This window comes from Lethenteron reissneri, chromosome 15 (assembly GCF_015708825.2).
Source record: "Lethenteron reissneri isolate LAM-NWPU_2019-01 chromosome 15, ASM1570882v1, whole genome shotgun sequence".
In the NCBI taxonomy this organism is placed as follows: Eukaryota; Metazoa; Chordata; class Hyperoartia; order Petromyzontiformes; family Petromyzontidae; genus Lethenteron; species Lethenteron reissneri.
The window spans coordinates 9779073-9802427 of record NC_083793.1 but is presented as its reverse complement, the minus strand read 5'-3'; the positions used below and the strand labels follow the sequence as shown (position 1 = coordinate 9802427).

General features: G+C 45.4%; 2 protein-coding genes across 3 annotated transcripts in view; both read right to left on the bottom strand.

The window, feature by feature from the left end:
* Positions 1-10501, bottom strand: part of APPL1 (adaptor protein, phosphotyrosine interacting with PH domain and leucine zipper 1) — a 32816-nt gene extending 22315 nt beyond the window's left edge. The window contains exons 1-6 of the mRNA XM_061552003.1: positions 9585-10501; positions 3218-3316; positions 2267-2326; positions 1658-1729; positions 891-978; positions 578-619 (exon numbers count right to left, since the gene is read on the bottom strand). Of these exons, the coding sequence (XP_061407987.1) occupies positions 578-619; positions 891-978; positions 1658-1729; positions 2267-2326; positions 3218-3316; positions 9585-9638 (415 nt within the window). The 5' untranslated portion in view covers positions 9639-10501. The remainder of the gene's footprint in view (positions 1-577; positions 620-890; positions 979-1657; positions 1730-2266; positions 2327-3217; positions 3317-9584) is intronic.
* A 2441-nt stretch (positions 10502-12942) lies between these two features.
* Positions 12943-19440, bottom strand: CCNQ (cyclin Q). 2 transcript variants are annotated; one of them, XM_061552002.1, is made up of 5 exons: positions 19255-19440; positions 17364-17547; positions 16293-16425; positions 15352-15585; positions 12943-14258 (listed from the first exon to the last, which is right to left on the bottom strand). In XM_061552002.1, the coding sequence occupies exons 2-5, from the start codon at positions 17531-17533 to the stop codon at positions 14169-14171; spliced, it is 627 nt and encodes a 208-aa protein (XP_061407986.1). In that variant the 5' UTR covers positions 17534-17547; positions 19255-19440; the 3' UTR covers positions 12943-14168. The 2 variants fall into 2 exon arrangements, with proteins under 2 accessions (XP_061407986.1, XP_061407985.1); XM_061552001.1 differs by having other exon boundaries at positions 19117-19436.
* Between the last annotated feature and the right edge of the window lie 3915 nt (positions 19441-23355).

Genomic DNA, 23355 nt, shown 5'->3' with positions numbered 1-23355 from the left:
ACCCTTCCACCTTCAATAAATTAGCACTAAACCACGACTGAAATATTATGGCACCTGAGTCTGCCCCGTGACCTCTTGCCAGCGGGCGTTCGACACTTCACGTGCCTTTAAGGTGCACATGGCCTGGCACAAGCGTCGTGGTGACATCACCGCCACCTAGTGGTGAATGGCGGTTGTTTATCTATATAGATTTGACTAAACCACCCACAATGCACATGTCATCAGCACTCAGACACTAAACAGGTTCGAGCCTAGATAAATTATGCTTGAATTGGTGACCGCCATGCATAGCAGGTGTTATAGGCTGTGAAGTTAAATGGTGGGCAGCAAAGGGCAGTGCAAAAAATCCATTGCTGCACTGTACTTCTATACTCCTACACATCTATCCTCTCCACCTCCACGAAAACGCACTGACCAGCATGTGAATAATGGTCAAGTAACTTCCGTGGCATGGGAAGGCCCTGATCCAGCAGTGGATGGGCAATACGGCTGAATGTACATATACGTACATATGTGTGGATATTATATGTTCAACTCCTTATGCACAGGAAGTCTCTCTGTCTATAGTGACATTTACCACTGGTGGAAATCTGCATCATCTGCCTGAGGCTGAGGAGTTCTGTAACACACAACACAGAAAAGACGCAAACACAAAAGAAACATTGCATTAAGACATGATTGTTCTATAGGTCATACACATTTATGTATTGCACATTCATGTATGTATGTGTGCGAGATAAAGGTGGCCGGGCGTGGTGCTGGCCACCCACCCCTTCGTATGCCATGCCGGCCTTCATAGTTGCTCGTAACAGCACTTACCCCAACAGTCTGTTAAAGCTATACAGGTGATTTTTGTCTTTGGGTTTTCATTCAAAATCGTTACTTCATACCGGCAAGATTCTTGTCCCTGAACTGCTTCATGGGAAATATCATGGCGTCGGCCATCTGTGTGGTGAGCACGGCATGCTGGGAGCTCAGCTGTGGGGAAACAATGATCAAAAGATCAGAAGAAAAGAACGAGAGAGAGAAAAAGAGGAAGGTGAGGTGGCAAGATTAAGCGATCCGATGCGTATACGTTATAAATGCATTTTTAATACTCAAATGCACACTCAGAAATGACAAATGCATGTGAAAAGAACACGTCTTTTCACTCAGTTATACCCCGATTGTGGTAATCAAATACGAATAATTCATTCGGAACGCTCACAGATCAGTGTTCAGGAACTTGCCATGGAAGGAGATATGACCATTCAAGTGACCTCTGGATAAGAGAGGAGGCAACACTTTCTCATGTGCTCTGCCGCCGAGGCTAATATTCATCGCATTGTGACAGTCAAACTAAACTTTTAAATTCTCAGATATGGAATCGGGCCGAATACATTTCAGAAATGTGTTTTTTTGCACAGTGCAGCTACTGGTAACCAGGCTGGAATCATCAACTAGTTACACTGAAAACCTTGTTTCCATCACAGGCGGCTTTCTGGATTAAAACCTCGGATCTTAGCAGTGTCAACTCAGTGCTCTAACTTCTGAGCCACCCAGCCACCTAAATGAGATGCACTTTAAGTTTTCTCTGCATTAAAATAAGTAGGAACGATGATAGATCATCAGCAATGCAGGCGCTGCAATGCTAAAGCTTGAGATTGCAACAACCAACCTCATCGATGACCTTGGCAAACTGCTGCAGGGTCGACGTCATGACCTCATCGTCGCCAGCCAATGGGAAACGCTGTGAACAAACAACAAGAAAACGAAATGGATTAAGACAGCGAATGGATCTAACCAACTCTAAAAATCAAGGATGAGCAGATGTTGTGCACCATAGAAATGAGGATGATGAGGTGGATCTCGGATCACAAGAATTGATCGGGTCAGAAATTAAGAGATGAGGACAAGCCAAAAGAAAGTCGATTTTGATGGCTAGGACATGTCCTAAGAAAAGAGGAAACCACATCGAAAAGGAAATGAGCATAGAAGCCCCAGCGTGGAGACTGAGAAGCAGGAACAGAAAGAGGGGTCTTCAAGTGGTGCACCAGGATATGAAGAACTGTGGAGTAGATGTGATGATGCCCCCCCCCCTGACAGGAATGAGTGGAGAAAGAGGACCAGGAAGGTAGCCAGACCTCACATCAGTGCAAGAAGTTGATGGAAACCAACAAATCAGATGGAGAAAGCAAATGACTTCCCACACTTCTTGAAATTTGACAAGGCTGCAAGACGAGATGTATGTGCACCAATGCATTGTGTCAAAAAATAAATTCGTCACCTGTTTGCCATAGCCAAGCAGCTGCTGCGAGAGCATTTGTGTCGCCAGAGAGAGCTCATTCTGCAACGACAACACATGCGGCAGAGAATCACATCGCGGTTCGAGTGCACGGGGCGCGGAACTGCAGCATTTCGGAATGACAGGACTTGATTTGTACGTCTGTCAAGTGTGGCCAACTCTCATACTGATAAGCTGGATGTATATTTGTTGGGTCTTTCGGTAAAGTCACGTAGATAAGTTGATGACGATCGCTTCTGTTGCGATCGAAAAGTCGTAGTTTTTTGTTATTTTCTTTCAACCTATCTACGCGACTTTACCGAAAGACCCAAAGAATATGAATTTCTGCAGTCACCATATATTTAAGTCAAGACTTAAGCTGGATGTACATATATTTATATATGTTATAGGCTGTGGGGTAAAGTGGCAGGCATCTGTACAGCCTGTGTGAGTTGTGGGGGCTGTTTGACCATATTTCACCACACTGGACAGTGCAGGTTGGTGAAGGCGGGGAGCACAGATGTGGGAGCAAAGCAACACAGATTTTGCTGCAATAGTCTCTGCTGTCAACCACTTTGCCCCACAGCCTATGACATGTTTGTGCATGGTAGTCACCCATCCAAACACTATCACATCTAAATGCTGCTTAGCTTTCAAGATCCAACAAGATCGGGTGCATTCCGGATGATCTGGATTTGGGCAAGTTCAGGATAAATGCATCAAACTGTGCAAGTAATACAATACTGCTAAGACTAACAGTACACTGCCAAGACGCTGGGTTAAAATCCAGGCAGTTGGCCAAGATTAAACCTGGTTCACCGTTGTAATGAGTTGAGAGGTGGCTGGGCTGCTCAGGGGTCAGTGCTGAGCCGGCACCGCTGAAATCCCGAGTATATTACAAATGCATGCGGATGCGGGATGTGTGCGCTGATGCTGGACAACGACGGGCAACACCTGTGCCTGGTGGACCCTCTGCATGGCGCCCGAGAGGCGGTTGGCGAACTCCGCAAACATCACGGCGTCCTCCTCGAACACGCTCATCAGCGAGCGAGTCTGTTGGGAGTGTGCAGTGGAAAAGACAAGTGAGAGGAGGCAGTCATGTTCTAGTGTGTGGCTGAATTGTGCGCGATGCAAAAACAATCAACATTTCTGTAAGAATTGCATTGTGGTCCTCCTGTCTGGGATGACGAATATCAGACAATAATGATGCTTTTTTGCATAACACACAGAGTGCTTTTTACATGTTTCAAGCGAGTTGTTTTGAAACTCATCGTTTTCTAGCTTGCACTATTTTTTGTTATGAAGGGCTGTTCTTGTCACTTACGGATTTTGGCTGAAAGAAGAATAAAATATCAGTAGAGCTGGGACAATTAGTCGATAAATACACACAAATCAAAATCAACTGCTTTGTGTCCTATTTATCAGAATATTTATATATGCTGGAGGAATCCGATGAGCTATGCAGCTCTTTTTCACAGATGTCCAGATTTTAAAATGGTGGCCACCCTCACACCCTGCCTCTCGAAGGCGGGAAACCCCTACAAGCCAAGTCCAGCAGTGAAGCAAATGATGATACCACTGATGTCATCAAGTTTCACCCATCACCTCCCGTCCGGTGGTACACATGGGAAAAAAGGTCAGATGTTTTTGTTGCTGTTATCCGATTTAGTCGAGTAATTGATCTGATAATTGTTAGAGTTAAGAGATTCCTTAAATAATCAGATAACTCAGCTCTATTTACAAGGCTATGTTCAGATTCGTTCATCTGAGCTCAAGGTAATTTTGAACGTGAATGCCATGAAATTTACTCAATTGCAGTAGCAGAGACAGTGGGGTGTGCGAAAAGATTTAGGGCATCAACGGGTGCTCGAGAAGGGTGTTCAGTGACATTCTTTATGGACCAAAAGCTTCATGATCATTTTGTGAAAAGTCACTTGTATCAATAATAATAATAATGTATAACCCTCTTAAGCCACTGCTGGATGAAGGCCTCCATAAGATGTTACCGGTTGTGGGACTTGTTTGACTATAGTTAACTATGCTGGTCAGTGTGGGCTGATACAGGGAATGGCCCAGGACTGGTTCAAATATTTACCGTCACCGATGTTAGCCATGATGGCCAATTTATTTTGCAAATAACATAGTTCATAGCTCAATCTGGAAAGTTGTACAGGACATTTAGATAAAACAACAACAACACAGTTGCAAATGCTGCATGTCATTATAACATTGCAGCAGGTTTTTTTCGATGTGTGTACGAGCTCTGCTATGTTAATACATCAGCGCACTCCGATATCTCCCAGTTCCCTCCAGATCAGTGTGGTTCCAGCGCAGAAGAAATGGTTATGTGTGCGCTATGCAGTCAAGGGCACACTGCTGCGGCACTGGGCAAGGAGGTGGAAGTTAACTCAAGCGACCACAGATTTCCGTTTGATGTTGGTTTCCATGACCAGTTTGTGTCAACAACCTCGGAGAAATGCAACAGCCCCCCGAAGCCCCAGTCTCACTGTTAGCACAACACACATACGATCCACTGCTGGATGATGGCCTACCGATGCCGTACAGGTCAAAAAAAAACCTGCATGGTGGTAACCCATCCAGACACAGTCCACACCCAAACATGCTAAGCTTTTGAGATTTAAATGCTTTAGTCGGAGGCAATAACTTCAGCAGAACACAATACTTGGCTGCACAAGCTACGCTCACACTGGTGTGAGTGCAACACCAAGTGCCGAGAGCAAATTCGAAATCCTTTTATCTAACCAGACAAGAGAGCAGATTGAAAAAGAACCCTTTTGCAAGAGATTATGACGAAAATGCACATTTGACACCAGACCCAGTCGGTGTGTGGTGAGGGTTGCAGCAAACATTTAAGACATTTAAGATATTCGTTTTTAAAACCCTACATGCCCTAAAACGTCCCTTTTATGGATGACTGAACCCACGTAAAAAGGCAATCTCATATGCCCCAGGGCATACATAAGCTCAACTTGTAGGCAGAGTAAGTGTTGTGTCCGAAACAGAGACAGCTCAAGTTTAAATCCATTCATTTTGATGTACTGCTGGATTCAATTGTGCTTTACAATCACCAACTGAAGGTTATTCCAAAAGTCACGCCCTTCACTGTGTGTAATAATATAAAATATATATATTATTTTAATAATTTACAGTCCTTGTCAATTCACTGGTGCATTAAGGCTTCCTCCTCTGCTGAGTAGACTGTGGAGTTTGTTTGACCGCACTCCACCATGCTCGTCAATGTGGATTAGTAAAGTGGGGGTGGGGGACCAGAACCAGTTCAGATATCACTTGCTAATGACGTTAGCTGTGGCCAAACATCAAACTCAGGTCACCAGGTTTATAGCGAAGTGCACTAACCACTGCGCCACCACTTCACTCCATATATAAATCATGATTATAAAAAATAAAAACTCCCACACAACACTATACCTCGAAGCAGGAAGGCTTGCAATCTGCACTCTGCCACCAGGCAAAACAAACTATTTATAGTTTTCTGAATACCAAATCCCCAGCTAAGAAAATACACTTTTATTACAGCCTCTATAACAGTGTTGGCGGCAGGGGGGAAGCCAGAATGTTACCGCGCAAGTCATCACGGTTGTGAAGCGTTGCTCTTCGCTGTGTTCTTAGGCTTAACTCCACGTTGTATCAAGGTTTTACACCACGTTGTATCGGGGGTTTATTACTCCACGTTGTACGGCATGCCATTGGACATTTCTCTCCAACGTGTCAGGTGCTTCTCCAGGAACCGAATTCATTGTGCTGAACAACACGCAGTACTGTAGAACCTAAAAGCACAATGGAGAGCTACAGAGCCATGAATTGTCACTGCACCAACTTTGCACAGCTGTCCCTTTCGGCAATAAAAAACACTAACAACCTCTTAAGGCACGTGTCCTGCAAAGACATGCAAACCTGACAGGTCACACGAGCCACAACTGGCTGGCTCAAAATCACACGTCGGTGGGGAAATAAAGGCCTTGACTCATTGACAGGACACACAGCACTGGGTTGTATAACGCACGCAAGGGTCTACAGTTTTACACGACTCTGACCCCACGTGGCCACGGGATCGTCACGTGTAAGCGCGGCAATCAATCATGCTTTATTATAAGTGCCAGTATCGCCCTCAATAAAGTAGGCATCAGTGCACATTGCAAGGGAACAGGGTCGGGTACAGGGGGCATACAGCAACAGGAATTAAGAAATCCATCCCGACCTCAGCGGCCAACACCGACTGAGCAAAGTAAATTGCAACCTTGTGCAAAACAAAGTGCAACTGCGGCCAACGAATAGCATCAGAAAAGTAAGGTATTCTTGGTTCCTTCGGTAAAGTCACGTATAAGGGAAATAATAAAATAATAAAAAGAAAACAATCAAATTATCACGACGTTTCGATTGCAACACAAGCAATCATCATAAGGTGTGAAAACAACAGCAAGAACTTTTGAAAAAAGTGGCGTTTTTTCAAATTTTCTTGCCGTGGTTTTCACACCTGATGATGATTGCTTTTGTTGCAATCGAAACGTCGTGAAAATATTATTGTTTAATGTTTATTATTTTATTATATCCGTTATACGTGACTTTACCGAAAGAACCAATAATATGAATCCCTGCAATCACGAAAGCTTTAAATCGAAAATATAAAAAGGTAAGTTAGTAACTACAAATAAATGATAAGTAAAGAAACAGTTTCTATTTGAAACTTTCACATTTTTAATGGGAAGGACACGTCTGAATAGATGTGTCTTGCACAGCCCACGGGCTTGAGACGAGGCTCACGGAATTGAGAGACACTCAGAACTTGAACGAGAGCCAGGCTAATGCGCGAGTGGCGGGGCGTCCTGGTTATCGATAACCCCGCAAATTGCCACTGCACCTCAACAAGCGCATTAGATTGAACCCAATAGCCACCCGACAGCGAATCACTCATTGAGACTGCAGGATAAAATTACTGTACATGTATTCGTAACGATGGATACAAAGGCGTTGCGGCGTTATTGCGGAGAATTAGGGGTAAGAACGTAACAAGTCTGATATTCATTCTGCATCTCAACATTCAAACTAAACGTTGTCCATTGTTTTTCCAGAACAATATTATCCAGCAGCATCTGTTCAAGTAAGCACACTGGTCCAGTGCTTTCTGGACCAGTGAGCTTGCTTGAACACGTCTCTATTGTACTGGACATGTAGATGTGTACATGCGGCACAAGTGCTGTGCATTTGTACATGTACAGTACATTAGAGTCGTGCTCACGAATGTCTGATTAATCCGAAAAATCAGGTCGATACATTCAATTTCGGGCCGATCCGAAAACTCAGATTGATATCGGCAACATCACACGTCACTTCTGATCGTTCCCTGGCATCGGGTGTGATCACTATTGTTGGCACGAAGGCATTTAACGTGGGTACATAATGGAAATGATTCGAAAGATATCTCAAATTATTCTTTAAACATATATTTTTAAATCCAAAACTCATTCCAAATGTACATGGTAATCTGTGTGAACACTCAGAGTGGCTCACTGTTTTTCCCTTTAACGTGTGCCGCTTGAAATACCAAAGCCAAGGTGCATTTTTTTTCACTTGCAGTGAGTGGTTTTTGTCTCACGAGCCACTGGCTTTAAGTTCACAACCTTTTTTGCGAACCCTCAACAATCTGACTGGCACACCAAGACACAGGAGGGCAATATACTGGTAGGAACCTCCTGGTTACACCAGCCCATAGGGGATTATTGTGTCCGTCCGTCCTGCATCCAAAAATGGGAGGGGTGGGGCTGGGTGGAGAGGAGAGGGTGGGGAGGGGCTGGGTGGGGCTGGGTGGGAGGGGTGGGGCTGGGTGGGGAGGGGCTGGTCACCGGGTGGTGCCCTTATAAAACTCAACGTTTAACCTACTCACGCCGGCTTGTGCCCGCCCTCACAGTCGGGCATATTTACGGAATACACCACGCCGCCGTTGACCCTGCAGGCCATTGACCGAGCAACCCAACGTTCCTACCAGCTCCCTCCGTAGGAGGAATGTGTTACAAGTACACATGTTACACAGTTACAACCCATTAAAACAACAAAATCAATAACTCACTCAGCCACCGCATAACGCTGACCGGCGTAAATAGCACGCTGGCGATACATTCATGAACAATTCGCTCACTCCAACTCGCACATGTATGGTGGAGGGCATTTAAAAATGGTCCTGGCAAAACGAATTTGACTTGACCGTCGCAAGAAAAGGGCCACAAGCAACAACAGTGGCTATGTTATTATTTAGCCATTTACATTATGCCGCTGTCAAAAAAAGTCGAGAGAAACTTAACAACACGAGGTGTGCAAACACGTTGCATAGCATTCACAGATGTGTCACCCACAGCTTGGAAGCAAAGCCGAGTTGAGCCTGGATAGATAGCCCTTAATGAATGGGCGGACCACTATGCACAACCGGTTGTAACAGGCTCTTCTGTGGGATACGTGGTGGGCCAGCCGAGGGCAGTGAAGCAAAATGCATGACTGCACTGCATTTCAAAGCTACCACGTCTTCACAAACCCACACTGACCAGCGTGGTGAAGTATGGCCACAATAACCCCCACTAATCACAAGGCGGAGAAAGGGCCGTCGTCCAGAAAGATGTATGTTTATAAAAGGAGCTGCAATGAACATATATGTATGTTCACTCAAAGAGTATACACCCAGAGATCTTTACTATATCACTGTATTGTATTTAGAATATATTTGTGGATTGCTATTCTTGTATTGCCATTGGTCCAAAGGGGTTGTTGCCTACCTCCGGGGGGCTTTCTGCTACCACTGAGGGATAAGTTCAATGATGGCCAATCCACATTCCCATGGAAAGGACAAGTCTATCCATAGAATTACCTCCAGGCCTGGCGGGGGGGGGGGCAATAATACTGTAATAGTGTAATTGTAAATAATTGTAATCGGAACGTATGTCATTGTAATTTCAGCCAACAAAGTTGCGTCTAATTGTATTCATAACTGGCCCCGCGGTCTAAATTACCACGCTTGAATTTCCACAAATTGGTTCCGGTACGTATTGTATCGACCCTCGGAGCTACGCCCAACGATGATGCCAATAAGCCAATGATGGTGATCGTCTTGAGTGGAACCCAGACCTGGATTTCCAACCCAACCAAAGTGGCGCAGAGGCTCTGAGACTTTGTCTCGCAGCCATCAATTCGGCGGTCGATACAATCGAGTTCAACTCTGTAAGTTCACAGGTCAATAGCAGCGGTGTCACGGACGTACAAGTCCCCGGCATGGGAATGTGCAATGTCCGCGCACCTGTGGGCTGTCTTCCAGCGCGTCCTCCAGTGGTAGCTTGTCCATGCCTGGCATGTCGAGGGGGACACGGCGAGACACGGGGGGGGGGGACGGACTAGGGGCAGAGGGATTAGAAGGCGATGTGAAGACAGGGAAACTTATGGAGACGCACGGGAGAGAGAAACAACCGAGATAGGGCAGATAGGGAGACACGGTGTGGTGATGGAGACAGGACTGGGGCACAGGAGACACCACTCGGGAGACGAGAGAGACACGGGGAGACAGACAGCGGACACGCGAGTTGATGGAGACACGGTAGAGAGACAGGAGACACGGGGAGACAGCGGACACGGGAGCTGGAGACACGGAGAGACAGACAGGGGACACGGGAGTTGATGGAGACACGGTAGAGAGACAGGAGACACGGGGAGACAGCGGACACGGGAGCTGGAGACACGGAGAGACAGACAGGGGACACGGGAGTTGATGGAGACACGGTAGAGAGACAGGAGACACGGGAAGACAGCGGACACGGGAGCTTGAGACACGGGGAGACGGACAGTGGACACGGGAGCTGATGGAGACACGGTAGAGAGACAGGAGACACGGGAGACAGCGGACACAGGAGTTGATGGAGACACGGTAGAGAGACAGGAGACACGGGGAGACAGTGGACAGGAGAGCTGATGGAGACACGGTAGAGAGACAGGAGACACGGTAGAGACAGGAGACACGGGGAAACAGCGGACACGGGAGCTTGAGACACGGGGAGACGGACAGTGGACACGGGAGCTGATGGAGACACGGTAGAGAGACAGGAGACACGGTAGAGAGACAGGAGACACGGAAAGACAGCGGACACGGGAGCTGATGTGGACACAGGGGCACAGGGCGTCTACTCCATCAGGCCCCACGCCTCACATTCCGCACTGCGCTCCGACGTTGGGACGCGGGTCACGTGGGCCCGCGCCGCGCTTATCCAGTGTACGGATTTAGAGGCTGTCTCGCCCGCCCCCCATCGCGCATGCGCAGGTGTCATCATCATCGGGCTGGGTTAGTGGGAGCTCAAACCAGCCAGCTGGGGTGTTTTTTTATTATTATTACTTCACGCTTTTATTTAACTCACTTCGTCTGTTGTATCCTTAAGAAAGAAATCTTGTTACTCAATTTTTACACTGCAGAGTTTGGTGGTACATGTTGTTAACGTCGTTTATTGTGAAAATTCGGTCACAGTTCTTATGGTCACTGTTTCATTGCTTCTATGGCTTTGTTTTGGTGATTTTCGAAACGTTTTTTGGTTTGGCCATGTTTGTTTGTTGTAGTACAGTTAGACTGATGGCCTTAAACTAAGTTGTCTTGTGGTTGTTGTTATTTGACTTGCATCCCACTGGGATTTTTGCACATAGCGTTGGTGTACGGTGCTTTTTCTGCAATATTTTGCTGTCTATTCTTGGATTTTCTGTTTGCACTTAGTCACTTATTCACTTTAAGATGTTTTCTTGTTCATGTTTTTGTTTTTTGCGGTTGCACCCGATTCAAGAGTCGAATGGCTCACAGGGCTATACCTAATAAATTAACTTGAACTTACTTCCTAATGTGCTATCGACTGAAAACTTCGTATGTCATACTAATGACAACACGATATTCGATCATAAAAAAATCCAAAACATATTTTACAACTTTTTACACGTTTTTATTTAACTTACTGTATGTGTTGTCGTATCCAAAAATCTTGTAACTCAATTTCAACCGTATTCCCAATGTCGTATCGACCGCAAACTTCGCATAGCTCTGTCATACTGATGACAATACTATATTCTATCATTGAAAATAATATATATATTTTTAAACAATCTTTTTAACGGCTCTAATTGTCCACGCTCAACTGACGTTGCCTGTAAATCACCACGGTCCCTTACGTCACGGAAAGCCTCGGGGAGCCACGCCCAGGGGCGGGGGGTGTGGAAGGAGGGGAGGGGCGATGGGGGAAGGGGGCAGGGCAGCTCGGACAGTACATTTCATTAAAACGTGTTTTATATATTTTTTAATATTTTATTAAACGGAATTTCGCTCCAACACCTGTGAAAAAGCGCTTTATAGCTCATCGGATTCCTCCTGATTCCGATCAACGTTAAAGTTGGCACGTGGACAGCAACATCCTCAATACATAATGCAATGCCAATAATTGAAAATATGTCCAGTACTATAATTTGACAAATTGATTTGGTAATGTTGCCGTGTTGGTAATGGTGCATAATCACAACTCGCAAAAAATAACTCAATAAATGTGTCACCTCCGATCAGCAAAGTTGGCTACTTACGGTGCAATAGGTCAACTTAAATAATACAATAACATTGGCCTTAAAATACAAAAATATTGAATGTGACGTTTTGCTTGAACCTAAGCTTTATACATTTGTATTGTTATTTATTCGTCTTTACTCCAAGGCATTGTTGGTGAATGTGTTATTGTCAATTGTGTACAACTGCCAATGCAGTAGCATCACCAATTTGTTTTAAATTCATTTATATTGGTTCATGTTATGCTACAGTTGGTTATATTTTCAGACGATCAGCTGACAGCGCTGGGTAGCAGTGGCATGTGGGCAGACACCCTGCTACCCAATGCTGTACTGTAGTGGGCTCAGACTGAATTAGCTGGCAAGCCTTGTTAGTTGGTGGTGGTGACATGTGGGCGATGAAAACCGCAAAGGCGAAATGGGCAATTTCACATTGGTACAGTATTCAATTCTTGTCGTAGCTGGATAGAATCAGAATGTTCATGCCATCATGTTGAAATTAAACCAGGGTATGCAACTCTCATCGATGCATTGTTTATCTGGCATTGGTGTCTTTATTGATAATTGTTCATGCTTAGTGTCATTTCTTGTGGTCTGAATACCACCGCTGACATCCTGGATACCATACTTCCGTATTGTAGCTGGCAGGCGTGGTGAGCCTGTCAAACCTCGGAATGGTGTGCTCAATGCAATTTATCAAACATTAGGTTGTAATAGGTGGAAACGGATTTAAAAAAATGTACAGTAGCTAAATACTCTTCTATACATGCAAAATTCTCCATCTAAAACCTACCGAGGCAGGGATGGAACGCTGGCACAAAGATGAACACCGCACTATGAACCTGGAGACCCGAGTTCGATTCCTCGCAATGCTGCCCACGCCCTATTCTCTCCACCAACCCGCACTGACAATTAGTCGGACATGTCCATTGCAGGCAGAGCGTGACGACGCCTTCATCCAGCAGCAGGTTGATACAAGCCTGTAAGTTACTTTAAAAAAATACCTGAAGCACAAATATTGCTTTCAGTATTCTGCAGTCAGAATACTGAAAACAAATGAATTAAATACTTCAGTGCTCCAGAGTGCAAGCTTTATTGCATCTGATACAGATACAGTATTAAGTTTACAACATTGGACAAAACATTATAAAAATACTCGTTGAGAGTCCACCAACGTAAGTCGTCGAAGAAATATGTACAAAGTGTGGAACATCACTCCACTAAAGTTAACTCCAAGAAAACGAAAGCACTCTTGAATAAACAGCGCTGCCATTTTACGAGTTAGGGGGCCCAAACCCTATGCCAGGTGGGCGGCATAAGGGAGCAGAGTTGTGGGGAATATGGTCAGGCCAGAGGTGTCACAAGACGTTGTAGCTGAGCGGACAGGGCACAGTTTTTAATCCCTGGCTCAGATTACAGAGACTCGTGAATGTAAAATGAGTATCACTTGTGAAAAAGTTTTAATCTGTAAATAAAAACACATATCTACTATAAACGTTACGGTTGTTCAAAACGTCACACACAGACAAGATGAGTAGCAAATGTATCACGGTTAGCAGGTACACGAATAACATGGATATAGAGAGGAAAGTCATAGATTTCTTGGACGTCATGAGAAAAGAGACCTAATATAAATGTGAAATTTATAGGTACCACAAAAACCAGGGAAGACAGCGAATTAAGGGCTAAATAAATTTGATGCAACTGGGAGTAACTAATTCAATGTTCTTCTTTGATTCTTTTGGTAAAGTCACGTAGAAATAAGCTAAATTAATTAATATAAGAAAATGACGTTTCAATTGCAACACAAGCAACCATCATCAGATACAAATGAGAAAACATAGTAAACTTGGAAATATAATGCAATACAACACAGTCGGCCAACAAAACAGTCAACACCCCACCTGGTTGATTACGTTCTTCCAAAATTTTTTTTTTTCTACGTGACTTTACCGAAAGAACTAAAGAGTAATTCCTGCAGTCACAAAAGCTTCGAATCTAGTTTAATTCAATGTTCTTGAGTAATATTATGGACAGAACTAAATGTAAGGCCATGATTGGTGACATCTTTGAAAATGGGCATGGCACAAACAGTTGCTCTGCGCAAGTTAGATGCAAGAAGTACTGTGATGTCACTTGACATGCAAGGCATAATAGGAAGACTCATGGTCACAATCACACCTTTTCCAGTTTATAAATCATCAACTGCATGGATAATCCCTTGTGTCGACAAATTGACTGTCCCGATATTGCCATGTCATTTAAGCGACAGTTTTCTTCTCTTCCATCGCACATTTCATGGCAGTCACACGCGGCCGTCCAGGTCGTAGGTGGAGATGAGTTCGCACACGATCGCGTTCAAGACCTCATAGGAAAGGTCTTCTTCGCACAGCGCCTGTCCACAGACAAGCGTTCAGAGCAACATGATGCAAAGTCACCCGGTGCACTGCCTGATACTGATGTTCTTACATTATCATTCTCCTGCGCTAATAATGTAGTGTGCGGGGGGGGGGGGGGGGGGGGGCTGTGTGGTAGCCAGCGAACAGCAGGGCAGCAAAGTCCATTATTGTACTGTACTACGATGCACCAACCAACGCATGAGATCATATTTATTGACTGTGAAGTCAAGTGGGCTTGGGAAAGATATATTACGAGTACGGACGACAGCCAATGGCTGAGACTAACGACACAGTGAGAGCCAAACGTGGGAACAAGCTCAAGAGGACATCCATCACGGAGATGAATGGATTAAATTCGCTCGACGGATCGCTGCATCTCAAGACCATGCAAGACAGCGACGGTTTGGGGAGGCGCTTATACAGCCAGTGGCCAGATCATGGATGATTATGGTAAAACTAAAAAAATGCAATGGTGCAGTCTTGCAATTGCCATTGCTTGCTCGAAACCACTACTGGCGGGAATGGGGATGCCACAAGAGGGAGACCTTTAAAGCCCATCTACGCGGTATTTGAGCCTACTCGTCCATGTTGTCCAGATGTCATGGAAGAAAGAGGTGGGCCATACCCACACATTACCCCAACACACGTCACAAGATGATGATGCAGTAGTATCTACAGTCTGTTCAATAACGCATGTTTTCATAATGCAAACTGGATACAATGCGATGCACGTATTAGGGAATAATTTTTTTTTATAAACCGGATGTGAATCGGATATAACGCGATTGGGTGAACAGAGCCAAGTCGTGTGAGAAAGAATAAGCGGTTGCACCGCTGCCTCGGCATAGCATCATACAAGGTGGGATGCTGCTGGATCCTTCTAGATGCTACCCACACGCCTGCGTACGCATCTCACGTGTTATCGTGGCTGTGCTTTTTCCCTATATTATACATTATTTATTCCAACCCGATTTTTCCATAATGCGGTGTTCTTCAGGAACACAACTACCGCATTATAAGATAACAGACTGTGTGTAGAACTTCTTTCGCACCGTACGTAACCAACCGCACTAATCGGGAGGTACACACCTGCCACCAGGAGGTGCGCGCTTCGCGGTTGCCCGGAACCTCTGTTCCACGGCACTCAAGCGCCAGGTAGAGGGCAGCGGCGGCGACGTGCTGCGCTCGGTGCCGCAGGATGGCTCCGCCGCGGAGGTAGCTGTCGCTCAGCAGGGCCCAGGCCGTCTCGGCAAGGGGGCCCGCCCGCTCCCACGCCCACGTGCCCATCCAGTTGCGCAGCGATGTCAGGTAGTACAGCAAGTACTGCGGTGGGAAGTTGTGAAAACTAGCTCTACTGGTGTGGGGTGGTGCGTATACATCTACCAAACATCCCTGGTTGTTTGACAGGGATGTTTCCCAGTTCCGAAACGTTATCCTGGTATCCCACCAAAGCATTTGCGATGTTTTGTATTCGTTTGGGCTAAATGAGTAGTGGGCATGGTTTAAAGAGTGGGTGGGCCATATGAGCAGTATCCTGGACATTTGCTCTGTGGTGCTCATGGAGGGAGGGGCTATCATCTCACCATGTGTCCTGCCTGGTTGAGCATCCTAGAAATGTGATAGCTTTCACAATGCACTGGATTTGTCACTAGAAGGTAAGATGCCTGTGGTATCTTGATTTGAAGCTTTCGTGACTGCAGGAATTCATACTCTTTGGTTCTTTCGGTAAAGTCAGTCTGCCTCAGCAGCAGACCACGTTTTCCCACCTGATGACGGATGCTTGTGTTGCACCCGAAACGTCGTGATTTATTTTATACCTACGTGACTTTACCGAAAGAACCAAAGATAATGCCTGTGGTAAACATCCTTATACCCAAGAACACGTCCGCCACGGAAATGAAGCGATAAAACAAGCTCACGTGCGGGAGCTAGTGTTATATCGTAAGACCCAATAGATGGTGATGCCTTTCTTGGGGACGCCTTCATTTATCATAGGATAGATCATGACTACAGTGAAGGTGACAATTTACCTTGTGCGGATGTGTGAAGGAGATCTGAAATTTGAGCACTCGTAGGATGAGGAGCTCGCACTGCACCAGGCTGTCCCTCAGCTCCCAGAACTCCTTTGACAACTGCAGCAGCTCTTTGTCAGGGTTCAGATGCCTGTCAGTGCAAAGACACGTGCATATATTCAGCACCAACCAATCAGCAATAATGGAAAATGTAACAACAAATCCGGTCAGATTTTATACTAATTAAAAAGCAACAGATTGAAATGCAGAGGTGTAAATCTATTAAAATGTCACCACTTTACATAATCCACAAACTAGCATAGTAATGGTTAGTGCATTGGAAGTGTGGGGTAAGGTTAGAAAGCAAAGGGCCAGCAAATTGTCCGAAATCACAACATTAAATAATTTATTTGGCGATGCTGCATTGGCAGCAGTGCACCAGCACAATTAATAACAAAAAACATTAATCAATAAAACTGTGCCCTTAAAAGAAGAAAAAAACACATGACAGTCACATTTCAGGAAATGGCCCTTCGTCACCCTCCACTGACAAACGATATATGTTTTTAAATCACCAAAAACCCATTGAGGAAGACTCAGTGGAACAGCTGGAAGGCTGACCGTGCACAGGGGGGTGGGGAGGCAATACGTTCAGCAGCTAAATGCCAATGTCGTGAGGCCTGCTAGCCACGACGAGAGGCCTTCAGGAGAGAACTCGTGTAGTTTGGTTATTCCTCCGTTGAAGCAGCGTGGTCTGCAGTACGGTGGTTTACTATATAAGGTCCATAGTTTGTGTTGCGTGGTCACAATTGCAACTACTGTGGCTTGTGCGTTTAACTTTGCATTAATAAAGACGCGCTGCAGCATCAGCCCGTAGTTATTCCGACGCGGCGAACGGTCACACCAGTGTCTTCGAGGAGGAACGTCAAAGCCAGGAGGTGCGACTATGTACGCGTGTATGTGTGTTGAACGTAGCCAGCCGTGCTAATCGGAGGTGCGACTAAGTTGGTGCGATGGGGACGCGAGAAGAACGAATGAAGCTGGAAGGCAACCGCCGTGGCGCGGGTGAACGAGGGCCGCTCTCGCCACCTGTGCACCACGTTGATGATGTCGCGGAGGCGCACATGCTGCTCCTCAGCCTTGCCCGCCAGGTAGAGGCAGGAGGAGGCCACCAGGTGCGGGTCGTAGTCGTCCAGGCTGACCTCGGAGAAGAAGGCGTGGTAGAGGGTGCACGCCGTGGCCAGGGGCACCGAGCGCATGCCCAGCTTCACGCCTGCGAGCAGAGCGGTTGGTTGTAAGGTCAGCTGGGGGCAAAGTGCTCAATTGAAGCCGAGTGACATTCGAGGCAATGCACTACAAGTTCTGAGCCGAACGTAACGTGCAGAGCACACCGCTCATCAACACAATTTTAAGTGAAACTGCCGCATGGTCGCTGTGCCATTGCGGTGACTTTTGCACCCCTTGCAAAAGAAGTCAAGTTTGTGAATCCCTACCAGCCCGGCTGTTTTATAACATCCATAAGTGTTCAACCACCACGAACACTGCAGGTGGGCTGGGTGGGGGGTGGGAGGGGTGGGGCTGGGTGGGGAGGGGCTGGTCACCCCGTGGTGCCCTATTAAAACTCAACGTTTAACCTACCCACGCCGGCTTGTGCCCGCCCTCACAGTCGGACATATTTTCGGTGATATCTGTCTGCTTATATGTCTGTCTATAATTTTTTCTGGTTAGATTTTATGTCGCTATTTCATTATACCTGATGATGATTGCTTGTGTTGCAATGGAAACGTCGTATGTTATTATTTAATTTATTATTTTTTCTTTATACGTGACTTTACCGAAAGAACCAAAGAATATTTTCGGAATACACCACGCCGCCGTTGACCCTGGCCATTGACCGAGCAACCCAACGTTCCTACCAGCTCCCTCCTCCGCAGGAATGTGTTTAGTAGCACTCATCGGGCACTGCAGGGGTGCATTTCCGACCTAGCAGCGCTGCTTTGCGTCAAAATTGTTAGTGCGCTCAACCGCATCTGTCACTACGAGGGGGTTGCTCTCTCGCGGTGACAGGCCCACACCTGATTAGCTTCGCTTCCGATGTAGTGCAAAGGTTAGCAACTACGAAACCCCGACGACACGAGTTCGATTCCCGCTCACGGCCAACACCAGTGACGATTGTCTGAACCGGTCACGGGCCTCCCCTAAGTCGACGCAGCCTCAAATGAGCACGTGTACCCGGTGTGGTGTATAAACCATCGCCACTGGGGAGACAAAGGCGACCGGGCGTGGTGTTGGCCTTCATAGGCGCTACTCGTTAATATCACTTACCCGGACAGTCTTTTAAAAATAATACTTTGGAAATAACAGCTCCAAAGTCAAAAGCCTGGCAGAATAATATTGTTACGATTGGAAGGACGATTTTTAAAAAAATGGATTGTGCTTCGAGTTTAAATGTATCTCACTCGTATCCCTTCCCCCAATTGAGTTTGCGTACGCTTGTGTGATTTAGGCAGGGCCAGTTACACACGCAGGCCCTGTCCACATGGGTTTGGCACCATGTGAGTGAGTTATCATGGGGTTCATATTCTTAGGTTTTTTCGGTAAAGTCACGTAGGTAAAACATCAAAATTAATAAAAAATAAAATAAAGATCACGACGTTTCGGATCTTTATTTTATTTTAATTAATTTTGATGTTTTACCTACGTGACTTTACCGAAAAAAACCTAAGAATATGAATCCTTGCAGTCACGAAAGCTTCAAATCTAGAAGTTATCATGGGGGTCTGTGTCTTTGTATCGCCAACACATTGGTGGGCCATGCCCGCTCGAGAGTACGATACAGCACCTGCTTCCATGATGAAGCGGCAGAGCTTGAAGTGGGTCTTGGCCTCTTTGCTCGGCTCCTCGAAGGCGGGGACGCCTCGGTCGGCGAGTTCCATTGCGGCCACGGGATATCAACGACCCCCCCCCCACCACCACCCACCTTGCAGAACCTGGAACCCGGTCTCTGATCGACGGATTAAAAGCCCTAAACTTGGTCCCAGGGCTTGAGATGAGAGTTCTCGGCCGTGGACCCACGAGACTGAACCTCAGAGCTCCTAGGAGCCCAGCCTGGCACGATGGGGGTGACCCCAGCAAGCCGCACTGTACGAGGACACGTGGACCCGCGCTTCCCAGATGATGGGAGCATCCATTCGGGAATGAGAAATGAGGGGGGAAAACATCCAATTGTATTTTTTTTTAATATGTAATAATTTAACCTGACTTATACAATCAACTTTATATACATGTAGTTAATTAATATCCCAAGTTGTGTATATTCAGCGGCTTGTAATGTTGTTTTATGTGAATATAAATTCGTTATTAACAAGCAACACCCCTACAACTAAATGGAATCGCCTGAATTGGTTGAGAATGGACGTGCCAGGGGCCGTGGCAATTTGACGGCGTTGTTGTTTATTTCAAGAGGCGTTTTAGCCAATGTTTGTTTATCCTGTCTGTACTCATTTGTTTTCTAAGTTTACAACGACAAACAGATTGCACCGCCAGTTTACATTTCTTTGCCATTAGCTGCACGCTAATATAAGCAAGTCAAATTTCTCAAATATGTAAAAAAAAATCCACAGCTATACACGTTCACAACACGATGCACAAACATGTCCAGCCACTCTACTGCTGGATGAGTGCCTCCCCACGAGGTCGCAGATCCGTGGGGGTTATTCGACCATACTTCACCAGCGCTGGTGTCAGTGTGCGTTAGTTCAGGTCCTATTTGCTCCAACGTTTCTACGGTAACTGTGTTTTGCTGATGCACGATCCCCTACTGATCACGTAGTCACACAACGGCCGATAACAACCTGTTAGGGGCCGTCCATAAATGACGTCACGCACCGAGGTGGGGAGGGGGGTCAGACATTTGTGACGATGTGTGACGGGGGGGGTGAGAAATGTGATGTCACATCAAAATGCGCAACTTTAAATAAATATAGAAATCATATTCTTGTTTTTTTCGGTAAAGTCACGTAGAAGGAAAATAATAAAAATAAAACAATAACATCACGACGTTTCGATTGCAACACAAGCAATCATCATCAGGTGTGAAAACCACAGCAAGAAAAAAAACGCCACTTTTTTCAAAGCTTTAAATCGAAATATATAATTGTTATAGCAACACTAATTGTTATAACAACCGAGTGCAAAGCCACATTAAATACGCACAATACAATGACAATAGTGATTTAAAGCTTTCGTGACTGCAGGGATTCATCTTCTTGGTTCTTTCGGTAAAATCACGTAGAAGGGAAGTAATAAAATAATAAAAATAAAACATAATAAAATAATTCTCTATTTTATTATGTTTTATTATTATTATTTTATTACTTCCCTTCTACGTGACTTTACGGAAATAACCAAGAAAATGACAATAGTTTAAAGCGATTTGAAGCATGTTTTATTTTCAAAATGGAAATATGGTTTTGGGGGGGGGGGGCAGAGCTTTGTGACGTCATATTTGAGGGGAGGGGTCTGACTTTTTGTGACGCCGTGTGACGAGGGGGGGGGGGGGTCAAAAATCTGCCAAAATTTCGTAACGTCATTTATGGACGGCCCCCAACCCCTTATCAGTGCCTATCTTATTACAGACCAATTCAGACCTTATACATCTCAAAGTTCATCCTACAAAGTCCAATTACAAGCGAGAAACACAAACGGGCATTCTTTTTTTCTTTGCCCATATATTTAAACGGCTGTACGCCGTATGGACCTGAAAACTCAATTTCCCTGTACAAGAATACGGGTAAACCGTATAGATGGACAGGTTTGCAGTACCTGTCAATCGCACCTCCGACGAACACGGTTAGCTATGTACAGTGCGAAAGAAGTTCATAAACACAGGCTGAAATCTGCTTAGCTTCTGATATTTGATGAGATGGGGGCATTGTGGATGGTTGGGGGGGGGCATAAGCACAGCACACGCGTTCCTTGTTAATTCCCATTGGTGGCATATATGCAATTAACACGCCTGTGTTATAAAGTAGTCTATTGACATACTGTATACCTAGGTCGATAATTACGATCCAGAGCAAAATTGTGTTCGAAACATATCATTTTGGTTTTAAAATTCGATTTTATTCAGGTGTTACGTCTATGGGCATCGCTAAAGCAAATAAACGCCACATGCTTGGCCAGCGATTCCAAGCGTGACTCATGGGGAAAGTGTCACGGGATTTTGAGACTTTTATGAATAAACATGTGATATTATTTATAATAGAGGTTTTTTTGGGTTAGATCGCGTAACCCAAAAACTCTCTATTATGGATATTGGTCGCGAAAGCCTATGAGTTTATATTCCAAAACATACTGTATATACATTCAGACATGCTAATATTTGGTGGAGAGGTGGCCCAGTGTTTACGCAATGCGTTATGAACCCATCCACCTAACATCGGTGCTGAGTGATAATCATTATTTAACCGTTCCTTGGTCTTGATTTAAAGCTTTCGTGACTGCAGGGATTCATATTCTTGGTTCTTTCGGTAAAGTAACGTAGAAGGGAAATAATAAAATAATAAAAAATATTAAACAATACAATTCTCACGACGTTTCGACTGCAATCGAAACGTTTCGACTGCAATCGAAACGTCGTGAGAATTGTATTGTTTTATATTTGTATTATTTTATTATTTCCATTCTACGTGACTTTACCAAAAGAACCAAGAATATACGTTCCTTTGTCCTTTCATAAATCTTCCACATTTCTGGGAGACAGCCGAAGTACACTAGCGGCTGCCAGCGATGAATCAGCCGTCCTGGAAATCTTCAGCTTAAAACTTGTATTGGCCTCATCACACTTGCTTTAGTGCCATCATCATCATCTTCAGAATAAGCCCCTCTCCTCGCGAGTATTCCAACAATGCGGTCTCGGCGTAGGCCGAGAGGTTTCGGAGAGCAACTTCTCAAGTTGCCCCTTCTCCATGATAACTCACTCACATGGTGCCAAATCCATGTGGACAGGGCCTGAGTGTGTAACTGGCCCTGCCTTAATCACACAAGCGTACGCAAACTCAATTGGGGGAAGGGATAAGAGTGAGATCAATTTAAACTCGAAGCATAATCCATTTTTTAAAAATCGTCCTTCCAATCGTAACAATATTATTCTGCCAGGCTTTTGACTTTAGAGCTGTTATTTCCAAAATGTTCTTTTTAAGAGCATTAACCAAAAACAACAACAAAAATGTTGCGGAAAAGAGAAAAAAAACCACACCGACGCGTTTAAAGTCATAACAAAACGAGGGGAAAGAAAACAAAGGCAAGGAAAACAAGGCTACCTTTTCCCGTCCCGTCAATAAGCACACAATCGGAGTGCGAGGGCGCGGTGCCACACAGCCTCAATTAAACAGGAAGGTTTGTCGGACCTCGACAAACACTCAACGACCCCGCGAGTAATTGTAAGTGAAACTGCCAACGGCCTCTGCCATTTACGGTGCCTTTTTTTTTGTTGGCACCTCTTGCAAAAAAAAATCAATCCTCGCTAATCCCAGCCAACCCATTGCTGGGGACTTCGGTCGAGCAAACTGGCTGTTACCATCTCATCCATCAGTCCATGGCACCGTCTTCAACCATCACCGGTACTGGCAGGTAAAGAAAAACACTTATCTCTCTCCGACGGTGGGAAAAGTAGCTAACTACATTATCAGCTCAGAGGGTGCCCCAGTCGGTCAGGTCGGGGCCCCCAATATTTGATTTGTCGCTCATGGTGGGTGTCAAGGGGGCCCCAAACTCGTAGCTATGGCCACCCCTTGCACCCCACGCTCTTTACACCACTATCCGATTTAATGAGGTTTTTTGGGTTAGATCGCGTAAATATATAAATGTGTCGTTAAACCCGTCCCCCACCTGACACAGCCAGCTAGTAAGGGTTGTCACGTAAACAGAACGTGGCCAATTCGTCACTAGTACAGCACACCGGTGTGTTTGAGAGCCAAGCCACAACATTTACAATCTGAGTTCGACGTTTCGCCAGTAATTACAACTAGCTTCATCAGGTGACAGCCAAATTTGTGGAGAAGTCTACCTGTTTCGTTCC